This window comes from Anoplopoma fimbria, chromosome 19 (genome assembly GCF_027596085.1).
Source record: "Anoplopoma fimbria isolate UVic2021 breed Golden Eagle Sablefish chromosome 19, Afim_UVic_2022, whole genome shotgun sequence".
NCBI lineage: Eukaryota > Metazoa > Chordata > Actinopteri > Perciformes > Anoplopomatidae > Anoplopoma > Anoplopoma fimbria.
In genome coordinates, this window is record NC_072467.1 from 18222726 (window position 1) to 18245116 (window position 22391).

Genomic DNA, 22391 nt, shown 5'->3' on the forward strand with positions numbered 1-22391 from the left:
CATAATAACAACCAATGCTATAATAAACATTATTCCCACATGGGCCATTCTGCATAATGAGTACTATTCATTTAACTGCTGTAAGTGTATTTGGATGCTAATACTTTGTACTTTTAATTAAGTAAAATGTTGAATGCAGGACTTTACATTGTATAACACTATTCATACATTGTGGTATTACTTTTACTTCAGTAAAATAGCTGAATACTTCTTCCACCACTGGCTACACTACTGAACCACAAACATCTGCAGTCCTCTCTCGAGGTGTCCTTAAAAAAAATGTTATGGGAACTTTAAGCCTTTATCCGTCTTTGTTGGTCATATGTCCCACTTTAAACAAGTCAGTGGATAATTATCACAATATAACAGTGTGATTAAGTGTCCTCTTGTTCTAATTAATATTAAATTCTTGTAAAGGAATACATTTCGTCGTATTAGGCACTTCCCGTCAGCAATCATATGGATTGAGTATCTGACACAGGGAAGGCAGTGAACGCCTCTCAGAGCCGGACTCGGGCGTAGTCTGGCCGGTGTGAGCGGAGGAGGAGGAGGACTCTGTCCAACACTGAAGACTCAGCGGGTAAGTTCAGCTCCATGTCTTCATGACGCATGTTTCTTTACATTAACACGGTATTGCCTCCACGGCGACCTGCAGTGTGTCTGCGGGGCTCAGTGGTGAGTTTAGGGTCATCTCCATGGAGGATACTGAAGGTATTATTCCATATACTTTCTTCATCTGTCACTGTAAAGTTACAGTTGTGATAAACTTTTTGATTGACGTTTCCTAGATGTAATGTAACTTAATGTGACTGTAGGTTGAAGTTATATGTTTGATTTAGTTTAGCGTTACTGTTAGAAAAAGTGTGAATTTAAATTCATGAAGTCAAACCGGATAAACGCATATCCGCAGTAACAGTTACTTTGTTCACAGTCTCACATTACCTGAAGGGGAGTCCCTCATTAACAGTCAAACTTTTATTTTACTAATACGTTTGGTAGACGAATTAGATTTTAAAAAAAAAAATCCCTGTAATATATTGGACAAAATGCATAGGAACTTGATTTGGACAAATATTTCCCTCTTTTTAATAAATTACACTTTATGAAAGGTTGTCTAAGCTGTAGTTAAAAGTAGTTAATGGTGCCATTAATGGTTTATAAATCTTTTTCAAATGTTTCATTGATCAGTTATGAGCTATTTATGAGAACATTTGGGTTGCCGGGTTGAACAAAATCCCCACACTTTGTCTTTTCAGCTTTTAAAAGTTGTTGTACGAGTTATTCAGAGCATTAATGTAGCAGCAAGCAGGAATCGATTGTCCATCCCCTCTTAGCTCTGCCACTTTTAGCGCTGTTAGAACTTTTACCTGTGAGATGTCGGCTAAAAATGATCATGACATTTAAATGGAGGTCAAACTGTCCATTTGAGGGGACATTTGGAAGAATTCAATGCTTGGCTTTAAGGACAAAGCGAGTGTCATGCTGGAGAAAGATTTATCACACCCTGGCAACCCAAAAAAAAAACTATAAAGCATTCATCAATCAAGTAATAACATTATTACAGCATCACAGAACCCTTTTGTAAAGGGTGTCTTATTAAAAAGTGGTACTTATATATATATTTTTTCTGAATGTACAACTTATCACTATAAATTAGCTTTTATGTTATTAATTGAAGCGACCATACTCGGCATGGTGCTCTTTAGAAGAACCCGTTTTGTCCACTGCACAACGCCTCCTGTGTTCTTGTGTTTCAGCCACACACAGTAACATATTTGTTGACAAACATTTTCCTCAAGTGTCATACCACAAGTGGGTGACGACACCTCGGAGACCCCGGCCAGTTGTAGTCGTCATGCAGTCGTACAATAGTTATCTGTCATGAGCACACAGAAGGAGCTGTTTTCATTGCGCAGCAATATCAGGCTCCTGTCAGTGTCCATTTATTCTCTTTATATCGGCTGAGTGCAGCTGTGAGAGGAGCTCCCCTCGATGTCTGTCATTGTGTCCCAGTGTGGCTCTGACCTGCCTCTAATGTTGTGTAAACACAAACCTCCGCTTGACCAACCTGAGGCATGATTCTCAAATTCCCATGCAGGGTCACTTTCCTTTAGTGTCATTTTAAACAAGCTGGTCTGTTTGTTTTTTTCCGCACCAGTTCATCTGTTAATCCAGCAGAGTCCCGATGGAGTCTCACAGACTGAGCGGCTCTCCAGACGTCAGGATGCAGAGGAGCTACACGCAGCAGCAGCACAGTCCCAGAGGCAGCCAGGACAACATGTTTGGCGTCAGGGTGCAGATCCAAGGGATTAAAGGTCAACCCTACGTGGTTCTGAACAGTGCGGGCCAGGAGATCCACCGTGATGTCTCGGTCATCACTCACCAGGCGGGGTACAATCCTGGTCTGGTGAGGAGGTCTGTGGATGAAAGACACTCCCCCTCTGAGTCACAGAGGACTGCAACCTCCTCCGCGTTTCATTATCAGAATCACCCAGAGATTCTGAGACCTTATGACCCTGAAAGTAATAACATGAACTTAGTCCTCCCTCCGACAGCTTCAGTCGCTCGACCTGGACAGCTGAATGCCAGCGTACATCCTGAGACCGTTAATGGGAACAAACCCAGGATCCCTCTGCCTGCCGAGGGCCCAGTGGTAGACAAGGGTGAGGTGGCCTTGAACGAGACACTTCCTGCAGGTAGACAAGTCCCTGCAAGGTCCCCAAACTCAGTGGAATCGGACTCCTTCTTATCTGTTGGGAAGCTAATAAGCCAGTTCAACAGCAGCCAGCGGAGGGGAAGGGGAGGGCCGAGGAACAGGTTGGAGCCAGAGCAGTGTCGAAGGTCACGCAGCGTGGACAGCAGCCGAAACTGTGACTCCTCTTCCTCCTCCTCTGCCTCCAGCAGGGCCTCGTCTCTGAAGGGAGTCAGGGACGAGACCCCAGGTGGGATATATCCGCCGGGGTCAGCCAGGGCTCGACTCCTCGGCGGAGAAGCCCCTTTGCAACGGGAGGAGAAGAAGCCGAGCACACTGCTTAAAGGACATCAAGGAAAAGAGACGGTTTCTCCACATGCTGCGAAATTACTTCACAGAGCAGAGAAACCCTTCATCTCCAGGTCGTTTAGTGACCTGACTGATGAAGCAGATGAAAGAGATGCACAGGTAAAAGAGATTGGTGCCAAGGCGCAGTTGTCATTTAAAAGTGTGTATTTATTTGCTGTATATCTGTTAACCAGGTGACTCCTGATCTTCTGAAAGGACAGCAAGAACTCTCAGTCGATCCGCCTGAAGACGCAGCAACACAAATTCTGTTTACTTACCTAAAGGATGGGTGAGTGCCCCTCAGCCCCGAGCTCATTTAGTCAAAGGAAGGTTGAAAAACGGTTAGTTGCCTTTTTTGCCTAAAGTCAGCAGCTTGGTTAGCTAAATATCAGTTAAATAGAATTAGATTTTTAAAAAGACTATGGTTTCAAAATCATTACCAGCACATTTGAAGCTCACTAGTTAACAAGGTACATTTTCTTTGCTTATACATACAAAAAAATGGGAGTTATGTTCTGAACTATTTCTTGGCCAGGCGCAGTTACTATCAGGAGTCAGATGAAGAAGATATAAGGTGTTAATTAGTGAGTATTAGATGTGCTGAAAGGTGGTTTTTGTTACCTTTGGATAGAGCCATGCTAGCAGCCCCCCCCCCCCGGTGTCAAGTCCTTGTGCTAAGCAACGCTAACATATTTATTGTACAGATATGAGAGCGTATCAATCTTTCATTTAACTCCCGGCATGAAAGCGATAAGCGTATCACCAAAATGTTGAATAACTCCTTTAGAACAGACAAATACATGAGTTTGCCTTTGCAGTTTCAAGTTAAACAAAAGCAAGTTCCAATAAAAGGTTTTCTCTAACACACCCTCTTTTCTGAAACTACGGCCATGTTTTAGTGATTAGCTGGTTGTTGTGATCGTGTAGTGCAGTCAGATAAGAGCGCACAGGAATGCTCACGCAGTGGACAGGAATGCAGAGCATGTACTTATTTCCACTTATAAATGAACTTCTTCACATGGAAAGATTTGATGATCCATCAGTGGCTTTTTAATAATTGTGCTCAAACAGAGCTACGATTTAAAAAAAAAAGATCGGCACTGCCATGTCTTTGTTTAGAAACTGAATAAATTAAATGTTATTATTACACCACGTTAGAAGTGTTTGTGAAATATGCTTTTTGCTTCTCAGGATGGCTGATGAAGACTCCACCAATCAGAAGAAAGTCACTCTGCTGCTTGAAAGGGTCAAAAAGGTCAGGTGGAGAGCTGATGAAAATGTGGAGGAGTAGAAAGTGTGTGCTGGGATGAAATGTTTTCCAGTCAACCTGATTTAATGTCTTTATCTGAAACTAACGATGATATTGGGCGTCTCCTTTTTCACACATGTAGGATTATGAAGCTGAGGTGAAGCTTTTGCAGCAGAAACGGGCAACGCTGGAGAGAGAAGGGTCTGAATTAAAGCAAAAACTGGAAACAGAGATTAAGGTCAGTGCAGTCCCTTCCTGCTGATTCACCTCTAAAACACTCACTTCCTTTTCCAGTGACTGATGATGTGGTGTTGTTATGCAGAATGAAAAGACTCTAGCCAAGGCTTGTGAAAAGGCCAGAACAGAGAAGAAGAAACTTCAGGAAGAGTTGGCCAAAAGTCAGGAGGAGCTTTGCAAACTCAGCGACAGACTGGCTGATATCGAGGACCAACTTCAGTCGACCAAACAGGAGTAAGGATCGGACCTTCAAAGTTCAAAATCATAACCGTGTAAATATATGCAAGTCTTATCAGCTTAATGAGGGCTTCCATGAAGAAAAGTGTCTAACTTCACACCCCAACTTTCATCCAATAAAGACTAGCCTGATTTGGGCTAGTGATTTTTGGGCTTCAGGAAGTCACTACTCGCGGCCAAGAAATAGTCCAGCACATGTTTATTGTGTGGTTTAAAAAAACATAAAAAATAAAAATAAGAAGAGATAGAAAGTGTAAACAATTGAGCTTTAGATGTACTGGTAGGTGGATTTCACATTGTTAGCTTGTGGTTTCCCCCTGTGTCCAGCCCTTATGCTAAGCTAAGCTAAGCTATTCAGCTCATATTTAGCATGCAGATGTGATAGTGGTCTCCATTTAACTCTCGGCAAGAAAGCAAATTATTGTTTACCCGAAATGACAAAGTATTCCGTTAAATAATTCAAGTGTCGCAAAACAAAGTGTATCAAATGGAGTTAGATTTTTTTTCCAAGGAAAGCAAATGAAAACATTTTTAAATGCAGAACTATATATAATACCTCAATGCTATGTTCCACTTTATTTAACTAAGCTTCTGCTAATACTTTAAGGTCATTCAAGTGAACAGATGTATGATCTGATGGAGGTCATTTGACTGAAAGCTTGGTCAAATACCATTAGGATTAAGTGTTCAGATGTACTTTTTTGTTATCTTGTCCTATCAAGCAATTCTCTTAAACTTTGAAGCATGGGAAGCAGGCTTCTTTTCTTGATCTAAAACAAGGTATCCGTCATATTTCTGTCTTTCGTGCATATTTGTGCACATTGTAAGGCTTACGCAGATGAAGGCAGAGAGAGAGAGATCTAAGACGGAGATGAAAGACCTTCAGCAGCAGCTCTCTGAGATGCACGATGAGCTGGACCAAACCAAGAAGGCCGAGGTGATAAATACAGAGAAAGAAGTCCTTCTGGAGGTAATTTAATGCACATGAACAAGACACACAGATCAACGGTAGCTGTAGAGGTCCTTCACAGGACTCGAGGTAGTGACGTATTATCTTAATGGATGTCTGTCAGGGTTTGGCGCAGCTGCGTGCGGACTTTCAGGAGATGCTTCAGGTGAAGGAGGAGCAGGAGGAGGTGCTGCACCACCGGGAGAGGGAGCTCAACGCCCTGAAGGGGGCGCTCAAAGAGGAGGTGGAGACTCACGACGCATACATGGCCGCTCTGAAGGATGAATACGAAAATGAGTTTGAAAAGCTTTACAGGGATTTAGAGATGGCTAGAGAGGTAACAGTGAAGACATGGATCTCTAATATTTCTCTTTATTTTCCAAAAGCTAAAACACAGTTTCATAATTTCCTCCTCCGTCCTGTCTCACAGAGCAGCGCCCTGCTGGGTCAAGAGAAGGTCGAAGCAGAGGAGGAGAAAGGTGCAGCCAAGGTGCAGTTGAAGGAATTGAGCCAGGACCGAGATCAGCTGAGAGGAAAGGTGCAGGAGCTGAACAACAAGGTGGATCAGCTGAGTCTGACAATCCAGGAGTGTAAAGCCACAGAGAGACTGCTGGAGCAGAGAGCAAAGCAGCTGGAGGTGGGACAACTGATTTACTTTAGTTTGTTTATAGATGTTCTCTATTTCCCCTCCGCTGGCCATTTCCTATGGATATGTTTTCCTTGTTCTCCAGAGGGAAAAGCAGCAGGTTGAGGAAGCGCTGACGGCTGTGAGGAGGAATGAGGAGGAGATCTGTCAGTCGAACCAGTTGCTGCTCACTCGCTTGGAGGACGTGCAGGTAATGACGGTTTGCTGTTAGCTTTAGAGAAACAGCTTGGTGGTGTCCTCCTGGTCTAAGATGCATCACATATAACTACTTTTTACTCTGTTGCATGCCATAAGGTCTCTTCACAAACTTCTACACTGTGAACTGCCTTTTTTAGCCATGCTTGGAAGCTCACAGTTGTCACATTTGCTTTGTTTTTTCTTCCCCAGAGTAAGCTGACCAAGCTAAATCATGAGCACAGGGACCTGAAGGAGAAGCTCAAGGAGGAGAGGAAGCAAATAGAGGAGCTGTGGAAGACAAAAACTGAGCTGGAGGATGAGAGGAGGCTGCAGGACAGGAATGTGGAGCAACTGCAGAGGAAGGTGAGAGGTGTACCCGGACTATTTATGAGGCATTTATTTTAATCTGTCGACTTTACCTTGCAGTCACAGGAGATCAGCAGAAACAGATGATATTTCTTGTCCATGTATCCAAAGAGGCCCACTTATCTCACTGTAGAAACACTGTGTTTATCTCAGATGAATATCATCATGGAGGAGTGCGAGGCGTCCACAGATGTACTTCAGGAGCAGGTTGACGAGACCAGAGAGAGGAGTCAGAGGGAGTTGGATGAGCTGCGGAGACAGCTGCAGGAAAAGGGAGCAGAGCTGGAGAAATCCCGTCAGGCGGCCAAAACTTCAGGAAGAGGTGTGGTGCTCATTGTCTCTCTGATTCATCAGCATGTGGGTCCAACTGCCTGAGTCACCAATAACATGAAATGTCAACACTAGGATGGAAAGGAATGTAAATATTTTTCTTCTGATAAGGTGTCAGTGGATCTTAAACATATTTTCAATTCAAGTTTTTGAGTGAGATTAAACAGAAACATAAAAAGTAGATGTGCTACAAGACTTGAATACATTTTGCATTTGTGCTAAAATGTCAAACTGATGGACCATTACCTAATAGCAGATGGTGCATGTTGCCTTATCTTACAACGTGTGTTTCTTCTGTGGTCTGTTATGAGTTCAGCTGCTTCCTGTGGAGGAGGATCTGCGGCGGTGTCTCAGGGAGCAGCAGGAGGCCCAGCTGAGGGGCCGGCAGCTGGAGCAGAGGGTGGAGGAGCTGGAGGAGAAGAACGCAGCCACGCTGGGAGACAGAGAGCGCCAGGTCAAACTCATGGAGGTAAATGTCTCAGCAACTGAGGAAGTGAAAGGGATACTCCAGCGATTTAGTATCACACTTCCATAATGTTCGGGGACTTGCAAGAGACAGATGGAAAAAAAAGAAGACAGAGATATCTTGACTTTAAGTTCCTGGCATGGGTCAAAACACTGGGTCCTAAAATTTCACTGACTAGCCAGCCCCACTTTGCAATGCAAGTTTTTTTGTTATAAATCTATGGTATCCAAGTCCAAGCTGACCTCAAAGACTTCACTCCAGAGCCACTGAGGACACTACACAACTACTTTCACAGGCTGAGTACTAAACATGACTAGTAAACTGAACATAGGTATAATCAGCAGAGTGCCTTTTTAAGATGCTGTCAGAACATAAACAGGCATCCAAATAATAGGTATACTTTGTCACAGTACAGAAAGTAGAAAGTAAGATACATCTCCATCGACATGAACACTAATCAGATTGTTGTTTATGTATGAAAATAGAACTAAATAGAGTAACTAGAGACCATCTTGAGACGGGATCACACCAGTCACAACGTCAAATCAGGCCAGGGTCATGACTTCCTACCCCCCTACTTCCAGCGGCCTTGCTCAGACCACAGCCACCTAGGAACCCGACCTTCATTCTGATCCCAAGTACACACTTAAGTTTTCTGACATCTTGAACGGTTATGACAAAATCTGTCCAAGGACAGACACATAAACACCTTGTGAGGTCTTCCAAACTGCTTCTGTGGTAGTTCTCGCTACAGTCGGTGTCTCCACGACCAGATTATGCCATGAAGACACAAATACAGACTTGCAAGATGAAAACAATTTGAATCTGACAAATTGTCTTCCTGGGGTCTAAATTGTGCAAAATAAATGAAAATATCTCTGAGCTCAGATTATATCTCATCCTTTAGTCACACTTTTAAAATAGGAATTTTCCCAAAGTGGATTTATAATAAGTTTAGATAATAAGAGCAAAGTTTCATGGAATAATAATATTCTTTACATATGTTTGCTTAAAGCTACAATTCCAAACTTATGATCATCTGGAGCATTTTATCGGAAACAGTCCTCACTCTCATAAGAGCACTCAGTCCAACATGCTTCAGTTTATCATCATGTTTTGAATCGTTTCAGGTGCCAGTATTTTTCACTCACTTGCTCCTGTGAACTATAAGGGCGCTGAAAAGAGCTGTAGCAACAAACATCTCAGCACTGTTTGTCTTACTGATGACACAACATGACATGGTGACACCGGCGTAATCACTGTTGACACTGCGTATCGACCGAGGAAGCTCATGTTTACTGTACAAAGCTATCAGACCTGTCCGGGTGTTCTCAGGAATCGTCTTTCACCCTTCCCCCCCTTTTCCCAGAGTCAAACACTCGGCTATTCAGCAGTGAAATAAAACCTGAACATATCACAGGTTTTTCAGACGTCATTATCTGCGGCTTACTGCACTTATTTCCACAGCGTTCTTCATGTATTTTCACCCAATACCCTTTTAAAAAAATGTTTCCATCCACAGTCTCAAAAGGTGGATTCATCATGTCCTCTGTGCTTTATAGTATAATGCGGTATATAAACCTGATCATTTCATGTGTTCCTCTTCTCTCAGGGACGAATCAGCCAGCTAGAGGAGGATCTTAATGACGAGCACTGCAGTGCTGACCGCCTGATGGAACGATTAGACAAAACCAAAGAGCAGGCAGGTTCACTCCCTCACTCTCGTTTTGCATTTGCTAACATTCACATTTTGAATTTTCCCCAACTGTTCAGTTTGAACACTCCCTACATCTGTTCTTATCAAAAACAGATTTTGGGTTGAAGACTCAGATTTCAGAACGCTCATTTTGTAACAGCCCTGAAACATGACTGAACCGCACCGACTTCATATACGTTTCTTCATCTCGGATGTCGTCGTAAGAGCCTCACGTCCTCAGTTTGCCTGTGAAGTAGGCCACCATTCATGGGAGCAATGCGCTGCAGACTAATTGACACAAAACACAGTGCAAAGAGAAACAAAAAAACAGCATACTATTGTGAGCAGCTATTCACACTCCCTTCACTGGGCCTCTGGATGTTATGAGAGAGGAAAGGAGCCTTTAGATCAGATATGGCGGCTCAGACCAGACAGCATTTCCTCTGATTTAAGGAGTTAAGCTGAAAACTTTTAATTTAACGTATAAGTGCTTGGCAACAGGTGCAGTCCTTTTTAATAAGATTGTGTTTTCAGTCAATATGGAAGAAAAGTACGTATAAAGTTCAAGCCCATATTTAACTATGGTTAGAAATTGGCATAAAGAACCAAAACACATTGACGTAATGCTATATATATCTAATGACTGAAGTTAAAGGTGGAAGAAGTATCAGATCCTTTGCCAATACAATACAATACCAATAAAGTAATGTGAAAATACTTACTTCAAGTAAAAGTCCTGCATTTAAAATCCTACTAGCTAAAAGTACAAAAGTAATATCAGAAAAATGTTCATAAGTATAAAAAGAAATCCCATGTGAGTGACGTATTATTATTATATATCACATTATGAAATTGTTTATATTATGAATTATTTGTAAGCGGAATTTTACAGTTGTATTTTATATACTGGTCCCGTTTAGTCCCGAAACACCCCAAAGCTCAACACATTTATGCTGACATTTATTAAAGATTGGATAATTAAACCTGTTTGAGTCACAAACACTTATTGATATGAAGCTAAGTGAGACGTTTAGAGGGTAAATGTCTCTTTGGTTGATCTGTCAACAACTCATGAAACATCACAAGAGGCTCTTTTTTTTGTAGGTCTGTCAAATCTCTGGGATTTGGAGGTTTAGACCCAAACTCAAATGAAGAGATGAGGATGCAGCAGGAAAGAGTTTCATTGAATTAGCTAATGACAAATATAAATAACTTACAGCTTGAGTCCAGAACATGCAGGTAACAGAAGTTAATCCAACACGAACTATGGAACCCAAACACTGAAGAAAACTAAACACTTAAAGCAAGGCTGGAACATAAAAAAAAAAGGTACTAAGGCAGACGACCTGACATCTGAGAAGGAGGAATCCACACAGACTTAACACACAAGAGACTAATTAACTCATGAAACACAGGTGAGATAGAAAACAGGCGGGAAAAAGACAAAGGCAGGAAGTAGAACAAGACATGACACATGAGGAGAGTGACTATCAAAATAAAACAGGAAACAAACTACAAACAATCCCCCAGCCCATGAAAAGGTCACAAGACAAAAAGCTTAGAAACACAGTTCTAATCTTTAAAGGGACAGTTCACCCCAAAATTAAAAAAAAATAGATTTTTTGTCTTACATTTAGTGCTATTACTCATTCTGGATTGTTTTGGTAGGAGTTGCCTAGTTTTGGAGATATGGGCCGTAGAGATGTCATTCTTCTTACAATATAATTGGACTATAGTGCCCAAAAAATGACATTTAAAAAACTCAAGAGCAGACAGTAATGTGTTCAGTATCTAGTTAGTACAGCTGCCAGATAAATGGAGTGGAGAAAGTATAAGTAGCATATAATGGAATTACTCAGGAAAAGTACAATCATCTCAACTTGTACTTAAGCCCAGTACTTTAGTAAATGTACTTTATATACGTTATATTCCACCACTGCTGAAAGGTTGATTGTTTCACTTCTCTCGTTGTGACAGATGGATCAGATGAGGAGCGAGCTGATGCAGGAGAGAGCAGTCAGGCAGGATCTGGAGTGTGACAAGACCAGCATGGAGAGACAGGTACTGACCTTTGACCCCATGCAACGCCTGGAAAAATAAAACACAGTCTTTGCGTCTTAGCCCACTTACTGACAACAGAGACCATCTTCGATCCCGTTAGGGGGCGCCACAGCGGATCATCTCCACCTAGTTGGTTACCCGGGTCTCTGCCGATCCGGTATGGAAATCTGATTTATGATACGCATATTTGATCTGGCATTGGTTTTACGCCAGATACGCTTCCATTCACAGCAGCCTGAGGAGGGGTACTTATATTACTGTATTATATATTTAGATTTAAATCACACAGGGGGGAAACACATAAGGCAAGAACGTTTTGAAACGAGAGACAGAAGTTGAGTCTAACTAAATTTAACAGAAATAAGAAAAAGAAAAACATATCCTTGGGGAGAGCAGGACATGACGTCTGGCATCAGGTCTGAAGGACATATAACAGCACAGATAATCCAGCATCATTACTCTTTGCTGATGTCTCAATGATCTTGTTAACAAAGAAACTTCCTGTTTACAAGTTTTCCGGTTCAATCCTGTATTTCTTGTAGATCAGTGGAATAATGTGAAACCATTGTCTACCTGCTTGTATGCATGTGTGTCCTCCTGTTCTTTGAAACTGCTCCAAAGCAAAAACTCCCCTGGGTACCTTTACATTTTGCCTAATGAATGACATTCTTCTGTTTCATTTCCTCCATCAGAATAAAGACCTGAGGAGCAGAGTGACTCATCTGGAAGGATCGCAGAGGACTAACCAGGATTCACTCGTCTCCAAACTTAACGGCCGCATCCAAGAACTCGAGGAAAGGTTGCAAGGAGAAGAGAGGTGATCGCCTGCACATTAAATAATGACCGTAACAAAATAACAAATGTGTACAGAGTTTGTATTTACCAGCGCACTATAACACTTTGGATAATGGTTCCATCAGATACTTGATGGAAGCTGTCGAGCAGTGAACCCACTCGTATCACTTTCCCCGTGGTTGTAAGAGTGAGAGTATCTCTGGTCCCTAACACACTAGGAAGGTGTTGAGTTACAGGAAGCTGCAGCAGCGACGTGATCTCTTGGTGCCTTTTTTCCTCTCAGAGACAACAACAGCCTGCAACAAGCCAACCGCAAGCTGGAGCGCAAGGTGAAGGAGATGAAGATGCAGACGGACGAGGAACACGTCAACCTGCAGAGCCAGAGAGACCAGGTAGACACGTCTTTAAATCGCCAATAAAAAAAATAAAGTTAACAAGTAGTCAGGAGCTGCAGACTTGACTCGTGACTCAACACATCTCACTTCTGTGAACCCGGCAGCTGACTCAGAGACTGAAGACGGCGAAGAGGCAGATGGACGAGGCGGAGGAGGAGATCGAGCGTCTGGAACACGGCAAGAAGAAGCTGCAGAGAGATCTGGACGAGCAGATCGAGGCCAACGAGCAGCTTCATGGCCAACTGGGTTCACTGCGGAACGAGATGAGGTGACCGCTCACATTCTGCCCCTCAGTTTCTGCGTTTCTAATACATGCTTTTACTTTAAATCAAGTTGTTCTCTAACTCTGGTCAATTTTTACTTCGGTGCATTTACAGGCGTAAGAGGAAATCACCTCCTCTCAGTAAGACCGTGGAAGATGACGGGAATGACGCGGATGACTTTGGATCTGATTGACTGCCGCGTGATTGAAACAGAATGCTGTCATTTATGGACTTTATTAAGAAATGTTGGATTTACTGTGAAGAATCCTTGATATCATTATTCAACATAACCCCTTTAACAAACTCAGGTGTGATTTTATGATGTTTCCAGTTGCAAAGGCTGACCTCTTGTGGCGACATGTAATACTACAATACCTGACAAACTGATGTTTTACAATGCAGCAGACAAACCTGCTTACTTACCTGTACTCATATTCATTCATTTGTTAATAAGTTATTCCTCTCCAGTGTGCGTTTATTTACAACTGTAAATCTTTACCTAATGAATAAATAAAATTCAGTTTATACATCTCAAGAAACTCTTAAAAGCTGCAGTTTGTTTGTCCTGTGACGACGCACACAAATAGGGAGAAATGGAGATAAAATATAAATCACACCGCATGAACCGTTGTGTGTCGACGAGGCTGATTAGAGGGTTGTGATGGTTTCACCAGTGGATCAATGGTCCGTTCTGAGTGGCTGTCGTCGGGCAGAGGTGGAGATTTGACGACTCCAGAGGTTCACTCTGTTGGACATCTGGTAGTTTTATCAGCAGTTGGCACAGTGATAGATGGAAGTACAACACAAGAGAAGCATGAGGCAACACTGTGCTCTCAAACATGGAATACTCAAGGAATTCCTGGCAGAATTCCTGGGGACATTTGTCTTGGTTGTAAGTAGCATTTTGTATTAATGAATGATGTATTCTTCTCACGTAATTGAAAATTTTGGTGCACTGCTTCAGAAGTTGTTAAGTCTGAGATGTTTTATATGTGCTCATTTATGGTGTGTGTTGAGTTCCAGGCTGGTCCAGCTTATGCAAAGAAATCTTCTTGTCCCTTTATGATGTGAGTCTAAATCTGCTGTTCTCCTCCTCACTTGTTTGTCAGTTGTTTGGCTGTGGCTCAGTCGCTCAGACCGTCCTCAGTCGAAACAGCCTGGGTGAGCCTCTCACCGTCCACATCGGCTTCTCCGTGGGACTGATGATGGCGGCGTACGTGGCCGGTGGAGTGTCAGGTAAATGTAGTTTCCACTCAAGTAGAACTTATTCCCCATGAGCCACCACTCCCCACTTGTTTGATATGGCAGTTTAAATGTAAGTTTCTTATCTGCTGTGTATTGGCACCCTGTCAAATCAACTGAAAAAATATAATTAGTTATAATAATATAGTTGTTTTGCATATTTTTGCTTCCTTGCTGCATTTAATCAACTGTTTAGCTCTACAGAATCAATTAAAATAATTTATAGTTAATGCAAACAACCTGAAACAGTTCGCTTGTATGTGTTGTAATGCAAACATGAGGCTTGCAGCTTATAATAAAATAACTTTATAACTTCCTGTCCAGCCATGTGCTGGTGTCATCGGGGTCGTGCCAGCTCTGTCCAGATCCAATGAAAGTGTACTGACCATTGATTCTAGTTAGTGTTGGTGCACAGCCTCTCCAGGGTCATACATAACCCCGGGCACTGAATGTCCTGAAAAACTCCATTGATCACAATGCTACGTTCATCAGACCAAACGAGTCGGCCCGACTCATCTGAGAAACTTCTACTTCCAATTTTAAAAACAAAAGAACCAAGCAGAATTCATGAACCCAGATCCCAGACAGAGGACAGATGTTTTTAAGTGGAAATGTGAGCTCACTTGTTTAAAAAAAGGAACAGAATAATTCTCTCTTTTGTGTGTTTTTCGTTCTCATTGGTTGAATTTCTAATATGTGACCACCATTCTGCCTCTTTGCCTGTGAAAATACATAACAAAACCCAGCACCGCCCCGGGGGCCGCTCTCCTTCTGCTGCCCCTCGTAAATGTGACAGCCTCCCCAATGATGGAGAGGATATCATGCCAGACTCCCCCACCCACTGCACCCCTCTTTCACCCTCTGCTTTTGTCTTTCGTCCCAGGGGGCCATGTGAACCCTGCCGTGTCTCTGGCCATGGTGATTCTGGGTAAACTGAAGATCTGGAAGTTTCCCTTCTATGTCATTGCTCAGTTTCTTGGTGCTTTTGCCGGAGCTGCTGCGGTCTTTGGATTATACTATGGTGAATACACGTGAACTTTATCCCCTTACAATAGCATATTAAACAATGCCAGTTGGCAATTACTGTCACAGTAAACGTATTTCAGCTTCATGTTCATGGTAATGAGATACTAACTATCTATTCGTCCTTCTCACAGATGCTTTCATGGACTTCACCAGTGGGATTCTGTCTGTGACGGGAATCAATGCAACAGGTCACATTTTTGCTTCCTACCCTGCGAGGCACCTGTCAATCCTTGGCGGCTTCATTGATCAGGTGAGCTCTGATCACGGTGACCTAATGACCTCCTAAAAATAAACTGTGCATCGTCGCTCTCATTCAGCCCTTTAAATTCCGTCAAGTCTGGCAAATAGCTAATGCCAAAATTGATTGCCCCATTTGGTCTGAGAACATCCCCTCTTTTGCTTCAGCTTTGGGTCTAATGACCCATTTCCTGGCATTCACTAGAAGGTCAAATCTATACTTAACACCATTTTCCGCCTTTTTAGTCAGTGCAGCGATCCAAAAATAACACGTCTACCATCTTAAAACTGTTGAAAACCACATCAGGTGGACCACTGAGATAAGTCTAATCAAACTGTAAACAGCTTGATTGTGCTCAAGTTAATGTTTCATTTTGAATATCTGTGTAACAGTGATGCTGTACACGCTGCTGCCTCTAAATACTAAATAATTAATAGAAATGAATAGCAGTTAAAACCTAGATTTGAACCCTTTAGATTAAACTTGCTTCAGTGACACAAATACAAATTAAAACAGTTAGAAGGAATCATATACCAAATGATGAGTGAAAATCTGAATTTAATGGACCCGATAAAGGTTAACACTATACCGGTTGACTCTATCTGTTTAATTTATCTAAAAAATATAAAAGACATATGTACACAAAGACATTCACATATATACAGACTTAGATATACACAAACGTAAAGTTGTATGCAAAAATGTAATGTAAAAGAACCTGTGCAGTAGAAGTGAGAAGCTAAACGCGCAGAGACCTCTTAAGTCAAAATAAACTGAATTACTCGACATACTTGTACTTTGTTGCCTAAACTCTGCAGTTTACCAAACGAATGATGTTCCACATCTTCAGGTGGTGGGTACAGGTATGCTGGTCCTGTGTATCTTGGCTATTATTGATGGTGAAAACATCGGAGCTCCAAAAGGCGTGCAGCCGCTGGCTATTGGTCTGATCATCATGGCCATCGGTGTGTCCATGGGGCTGAACTGCGGCTACCCGCTGAACCCCGCCAGAGACCTGGGACCCCGACTGTTCACAGCTGCAGCAGGATGGGGGATGGAGGTCTTCAGGTAATTACAGCATAGGAGGACAGATCAGGATGTTATGCTCAGTCTAATGTGTGATTTCTCTCATCTACCTGGGTTGAATCAACTACAGGCAATACTATATCCAAATACACCAATCATTTATTAAAATTTTTTATTAATTAATGAGAGCACCAACATATGAGATGTTATTGAAGAGAACCAGGAAAGATGAAAACTAGATTTAGATTATTATTATTTTTTAGATATATGTTTTCTAGAAACATACAGATGTACACATATCTGTAAAGATATCTATCAACCTATATAATAACTGTAGATTAACTAAATTACTTCTTAGCTAGCCTTTGGATTTTATGCATATAATGTTAGATGTGTAATATTTAAATGTTATCCAGCTACATTATAGAAACATTTTAAATAGTGTCCATAATGGCATGTTTGATTCTAGATCTTATTGCTTAATTATCATAGAATGTTTGTTTGTTTGTTTGTTTGTCTAACTTAATGTAAATGTTATTTAATATACTTGTGATAAGTGATTTGGGTTATTCTAAGACATACATCTTTATTAACAAATGAATGTAGTCCAATAATAAATTAAGAGGTTGATAGAGTTGGTAGATTGTCATCCTGTTAACTGGTTAAGACCTGAGCTGCTGACATGAGCCATAGTGTTACATAAAGTCACATGCACTGGACAGATGCAGTCGATGCCGGTGAGTGATCCGGTGATGACGCCGGTGATCTACAGTGGCCTCTGTGTGAGATGTGTGTTTTTTTACACTCTGTTGTTTGCAGCACTGCAGACAACTGGTGGTGGATCCCTGTGGCGGGGCCCATGGTGGGGGGCGTGGTGGCCGCAGTCATCTACTACCTGCTCATCGAGGTGCACCACCACCGCGACGCGCCCGAGAAGCCCAATGAGGAAGAGGAGGAGGAGGAGGAAGATGAGGAGGACGAGGACAGCAGTCTGAAGGACAAATATGAGATGATCACGATGAGCTAAAAAAAAAAAAAAAAGACATTAACCTCCTTCCATCTGTAAAGACACGCCTCCTCTGTCAGTGTCCACAGCAATTTGATGTTTTATGTTAATGAACACATGAAAATCTCATGCAATCTCGTGCTTAACATTGTTATTCATTTTCATATATATGTTGTAAATACTGTATTATAGATATTAGACCCTTAATTTGATTGTATTTTACAATAGGTACTGGACTATTAGTTTTAATTTACTGTCAGTCTCCTTTTACATTTGCTCCCATTTACCTCAGTGGTTGTGAGGATATTCTCTGTATATTTACTTAATATTCTCTGTATATTGACTTAAAACTTTCAGTTTTTTCGTTTTAACTTATTATTGTTTTCTCCTGTTCTTTATCAACATTTGTATTTTACTCTGTGATGTTTTGTCTACATTAAAGTTTCTACAAATATCGAGTTCATAAGAGAAATTCAACTTCAGGGGATGAGACTCCATCGTATGTTTAACTTATTTCTAAAAACTGCAGTTAAACTGACAGTTAGTTCATGTCATTTCCATTCCAGCATTCACACCATTACCCTATATATCTTCAAACTTATTTTATATTGTTGTAGAGGCTTGTGTAATGAAGTAAAAGCAGACAGTAATGGCAAACGTCTTTGCAGTAAACCTCACCAGTAGACAGACAGAACATTTATTGGTCTAAGATTGAGCACCTTAAACTGTAATTGGACCGACACAAGTGATGGATTATTTGTTTTTAGTTGTTATGATCGTGAGGATGATTATACCTCTCAGTGTCAGCTCAGTACATTATGCTGTAAAATATTTCCTGTGTGAGCTGATTACTCTAGTTAATGTATTTGTATATATCAAAGAGCCACAGTGGGACGTCTGATTTGAAGTGAACTGGTGGAAACAACAGCAATGTGGTTACACATGGCAAATTAATTAATTAAGTTAAAATATGGCCTTCCTCTCATTCTGCTGAGACTTTTCACACTTTTGGTTAGCAGTGGAAGAAGTATTCAACCATTTTCTTGAGTTAAATACTAAATACCACAATGAAAATGCCGTCTGTTACAAGTAAAAGATCCCCTCCCGACGTGATATAAAAGTTCAGTTATATATAGTAAATTAGTCCTTATAGCAAAGCACTGAAAACATACAAGTTTTCAATTCCCACAACACACTTGTATAAGTTTCAAATTGGACGATAACAAACTTTGACATAGTTGACACGAGTTGTGTGCAAACTTTAAAGCAGAGAAACTTTTGACCTTTTAAAGTGGATCATTTTAAACATTCATTGACTGTCACACTCATCATTGTGCAAAGTGAAATCCACAGGTGAACACAGGGCTGCCAAGAGACAGGTGAAACTACTGAGGGAGTGACAGACAAACGCAAATACGGGAAAACAAACAAAGGCAGGAAGTAAAACCAGACAGGACACAAGAGGAGAGTAAATTTACAAAAAAAACAGGAAACAAGCTAAACAAAAACCAAGATCATGACAACTATAGACAGTCTTCCCTTTTTGTCTTGAGTAGAGTGGAAGAATATAAAGTAAAGTGCAAGTGCTTCTACAGTACTTCATTAAATGTGCCTGGTTACTTTATACAACCAGCTCTTGGTCAGTTTTGGTTTGTAGCTGCAAGCAAATGGAAAAAAGGGGTCTCAGGTGACACATGAAACATCCTGGGAGAAAAATGTTTTTTCCTGTTTGTGAGGACTAACTGGCAGCTTTTTAACACTTCATGTGTAGGTGCATGTAATTGTCCCTTCTCGTCTCTCACCTAGGCCGGGTTCTGAGTTATTGTGCCAACATTAATTGATTTTTTACAGACCCAACCATCAATCAATGAATCATCAACATAATCATCAGATTAATCATTGTATTAATAATATTTTTTATTTAAATAACATTGTCAATGCAAGACTTTTACTTGTAATGGAGTATTTTTACAGCGTGAGATTTTTACTTTACTTAAGTAAAGAATGGGAATACTTTCTCCTCCACTGGTAAGATTTGATAATAAAAGAAGGCAGCATACAGTAACGATCAGTCACTTTATTTCTTGCAGCGTATAATGTTTTCACGTGAGAGTATATAAACTAAATCCACGCCTTTAAAATCAAATGTTATATCTGGGCATTATCTGATACCGGACAATGGACTGGGAGTCATATTGTGTTTCCATTCAGAGTATTTCCATTCTCTGAGCTTTCACTCAGTTCAGTCTGGGTGACACTGAGCGGGCCGGTGACACTATAACAATCATGCTTTGTCCCTGAAAGGAGAGACAAAAGGTGCTGCTCGCTCATCAACCATGGCGTCAGCTCCTTGCACAGAGCTGAAACTATAAAAGTAGAATATTGACCACTGACGTTATTCTCTCTCTGCAGGGAAATCATTTAAAGGCACAGAGTGACATCAGCTTGAAGAGAGCTGTGAGAAAGAGAAACTACAGCGTCAGTAAAAACAATCTAAATCTACTGCAATACAATTCACCGCCTGCATTATTTAGAAAATATTGAACCTTGTTGTGGGTGACTGTTCATGTCACAGCCAGCGACTGCAGCTGAGGATCCACATTGAAAATCAATAGCAGGCCCCATTTTCCTGCATGTGCTAATGCGTGCAATCCTCTGGTTGTTACATCATCAAACACACTCGTGAGGAAAATGTCATCGATATGTTTAGGCCATGAGTAAACAAAGTATGGAACAAACACAGGGACTTCACTCACAGAAATAAAGCATTACCGAGCATGCACAATATTTGAAGTTCTTCAGTTGAAGTTGTAAATGATAACTGAAGTAATCATTGATGGAGAGGGGATGAGAAGTTGTGTGTAGCTTTGTGGTACTGATGTTGGTGACTTAGAGGATGCAAAAGCTCCAAACACTTGAGCATCTGATCAAACAGCTGCTCCCTCTGGTGTGGACGCCTGTCTACTGCAAACAGCTGAGTGAGCAGGTTTAGTTGACAATATGGAGGAAGTTAGCAAATTAAGGATACAGCTTCATAGGCCCACCACTAGAGGAGAGGCAGAGCAGCAAGCACATGATACATTTTAGGGATTTCTTTGTCACATCAGTTCATCTGAATACAATAAAGTCCATCCCTAAGACCATTCTTTTTTTGTAACATCACACTGCTATATCATGCAGATTTTAAAAGGGAAAAAGAAAATGAAAAACAAGAGGATGCAATAAATCTGACCAATCCCATCCTTATTAATGATAACATTTGAATCCTTTTTTTCGTCATTTGCAAAAAGATTTTTAGCCGTATACATTCATACACTAATGCAACCAAAATAAGTTGTACTACAACAGTAAACTAGAGGATTAGAAAAGAGAGCACACATTACAGACAGTAAACAGGGGTCTATTTTATTTTGAACGAGTCTTTTAATTAATGCATTTCAAGTACTCCAAAAATTACATCTCTTTGCACAATACAATTTGAAATTTTTTTTTTTAGTAAAAATGTTCAAAGTGAACAAAAATTTCCGATACTGTATAAAACACAGTGAACATTAAAATCAGACAGTAGTATTACTTTTTAATCTTGTGTTCTTTCGGCCTACATCACCTACAACATTTCAACTCAATTTGGACATTTTTCAGTGCACGTTTATCTAAAAACTTTACCAAGACTACGAAATTAAAAAGAAAGTAAATTTACAGGCATTATTCTTCTGCTCTTCTACCCAAACCATGCCACAGGAGAACAAAGACAAAAATGAGAATGTGACATTTACTCCATCACCCTGAATTGTTTTTACCATTGATGATGGTGGAGAAAAAGTATCATAAGCAAACCCCAGTTCAACTAGCACATATAAGAACATAAATAACTTAGAGGAGAGGAAGGTTTGTCACATATGAACATCTTTGAACAACTTACTCTGGAATTAGAATACAAAAAATTAAACGGATGTATCAAAATGTAATTTTTCATCTTCAAATGAAATGCAAATTTTTCTCGAAGTACTGTACAAGTTTACATGTAAATTCTCTAGGCTTAACAGGCGTGATCCAGCCTAGAAGATGGAATTTAAAAAGAGCTCCATTTTGTACAGAAATGAGTTATAGCGACTGCCGACCTGCCAAATTCATCTGCCATGTGAAATAAACAATTAACTGTGAGACACATTGTTTCTAATATCCCCTCCAGAGCACATGTGTGATTATTACAACCATCAGGACAATGCTGTGAGATATTAGTTGTGAATAGTATTGCATGCGTTCAAAAAATAATGCCAGAATAAAATAAAGTCAGAGCACAAAATGTTCTTTGCTTAATATATAATTAAAAATTCTCAAGCTTTCTTTTTTTCTGTGTCAATCTTTACCACCCACTTCACCCCAAACATATTGGTGGCTCAAATGTTTGCAGGGGAAATATATCATGAGATTTTGCGAAATGTATTATGACCGGATTATCGAACTCTTTTTTTCCCAAAGTGCCCCTCATGCTGTACTGCAGCGAGGGGAGGAAGAAAACACCCGAGGTCAAACAATCCAACTTAAAACAGTCACAGCTCCTTTATTTCTTCCATTAAAAGTGACTTCGGAAACTTAACAGGTGTGTACTGTATTCTTTTATAAAACCTCTGCATAAAAAGAATCAGCTGCACACATATCTTATGGCACTCTGATGTTTACTCAAAATGGAGCTAAACTCATGAGATCTTAGGGGGATTCAGTCCGTGATGAAATCTAACTGGGAGAGAACTGCAGGTGAGTTTATAAAAAATAAATTAAAAAAAATAAAACAGAAGCTTGTCTCTTGTGAAACTAGTGAACACACTGAGGAAACGTGTGAGTAGTGTAACAATTCTGCTGCTTTGAGCTGCTCCTTCTGCTTGTTTTAAGACTAACATTAATAGCTGTCAAAGTAAATAGTGTTGTGTGACATACAAATATTA

The 22391-nt window shown here is 40.7% G+C and overlaps 2 protein-coding genes across 4 annotated transcripts; both read left to right on the forward strand.

The window, feature by feature from the left end:
* The first annotated feature begins 490 nt into the window (after window positions 1–490).
* On the forward strand, window positions 491–13427 carry LOC129108224 (cingulin-like protein 1). 2 transcript variants are annotated; one of them, XM_054619936.1, is made up of 19 exons: window positions 491–580; window positions 2159–3160; window positions 3235–3329; window positions 4232–4295; window positions 4432–4527; window positions 4612–4760; window positions 5592–5733; window positions 5837–6049; window positions 6143–6349; window positions 6444–6548; window positions 6746–6898; window positions 7055–7225; window positions 7548–7700; window positions 9310–9399; window positions 11371–11454; window positions 12147–12271; window positions 12533–12641; window positions 12749–12912; window positions 13022–13427. In XM_054619936.1, exons 2-19 carry the CDS (start codon window positions 2186–2188, stop codon window positions 13098–13100), a joined length of 3174 nt encoding a protein of 1057 aa, XP_054475911.1. In that variant the 5' UTR covers window positions 491–580; window positions 2159–2185; the 3' UTR covers window positions 13101–13427. The 2 variants fall into 2 exon arrangements, 1 of the variants encoding a protein (XP_054475911.1); XR_008531919.1 differs by lacking the exons at window positions 12147–12271; window positions 12533–12641; window positions 12749–12912; window positions 13022–13427 and having other exon boundaries at window positions 7055–7223.
* A 270-nt stretch (window positions 13428–13697) lies between these two features.
* LOC129108102 (aquaporin-9-like) lies at window positions 13698–17626 on the forward strand. Of its 2 annotated transcripts, XM_054619764.1 has the most exons (7): window positions 13698–13799; window positions 14017–14143; window positions 15033–15170; window positions 15307–15425; window positions 16264–16481; window positions 17259–17359; window positions 17408–17626. In XM_054619764.1, exons 1-7 carry the CDS (start codon window positions 13698–13700, stop codon window positions 17464–17466), a joined length of 864 nt encoding a protein of 287 aa, XP_054475739.1. In that variant the 3' UTR covers window positions 17467–17626. The 2 variants fall into 2 exon arrangements, with proteins under 2 accessions (XP_054475739.1, XP_054475738.1); XM_054619763.1 differs by having other exon boundaries at window positions 17259–17626.
* The last annotated feature ends 4765 nt before the right edge of the window (window positions 17627–22391 follow it).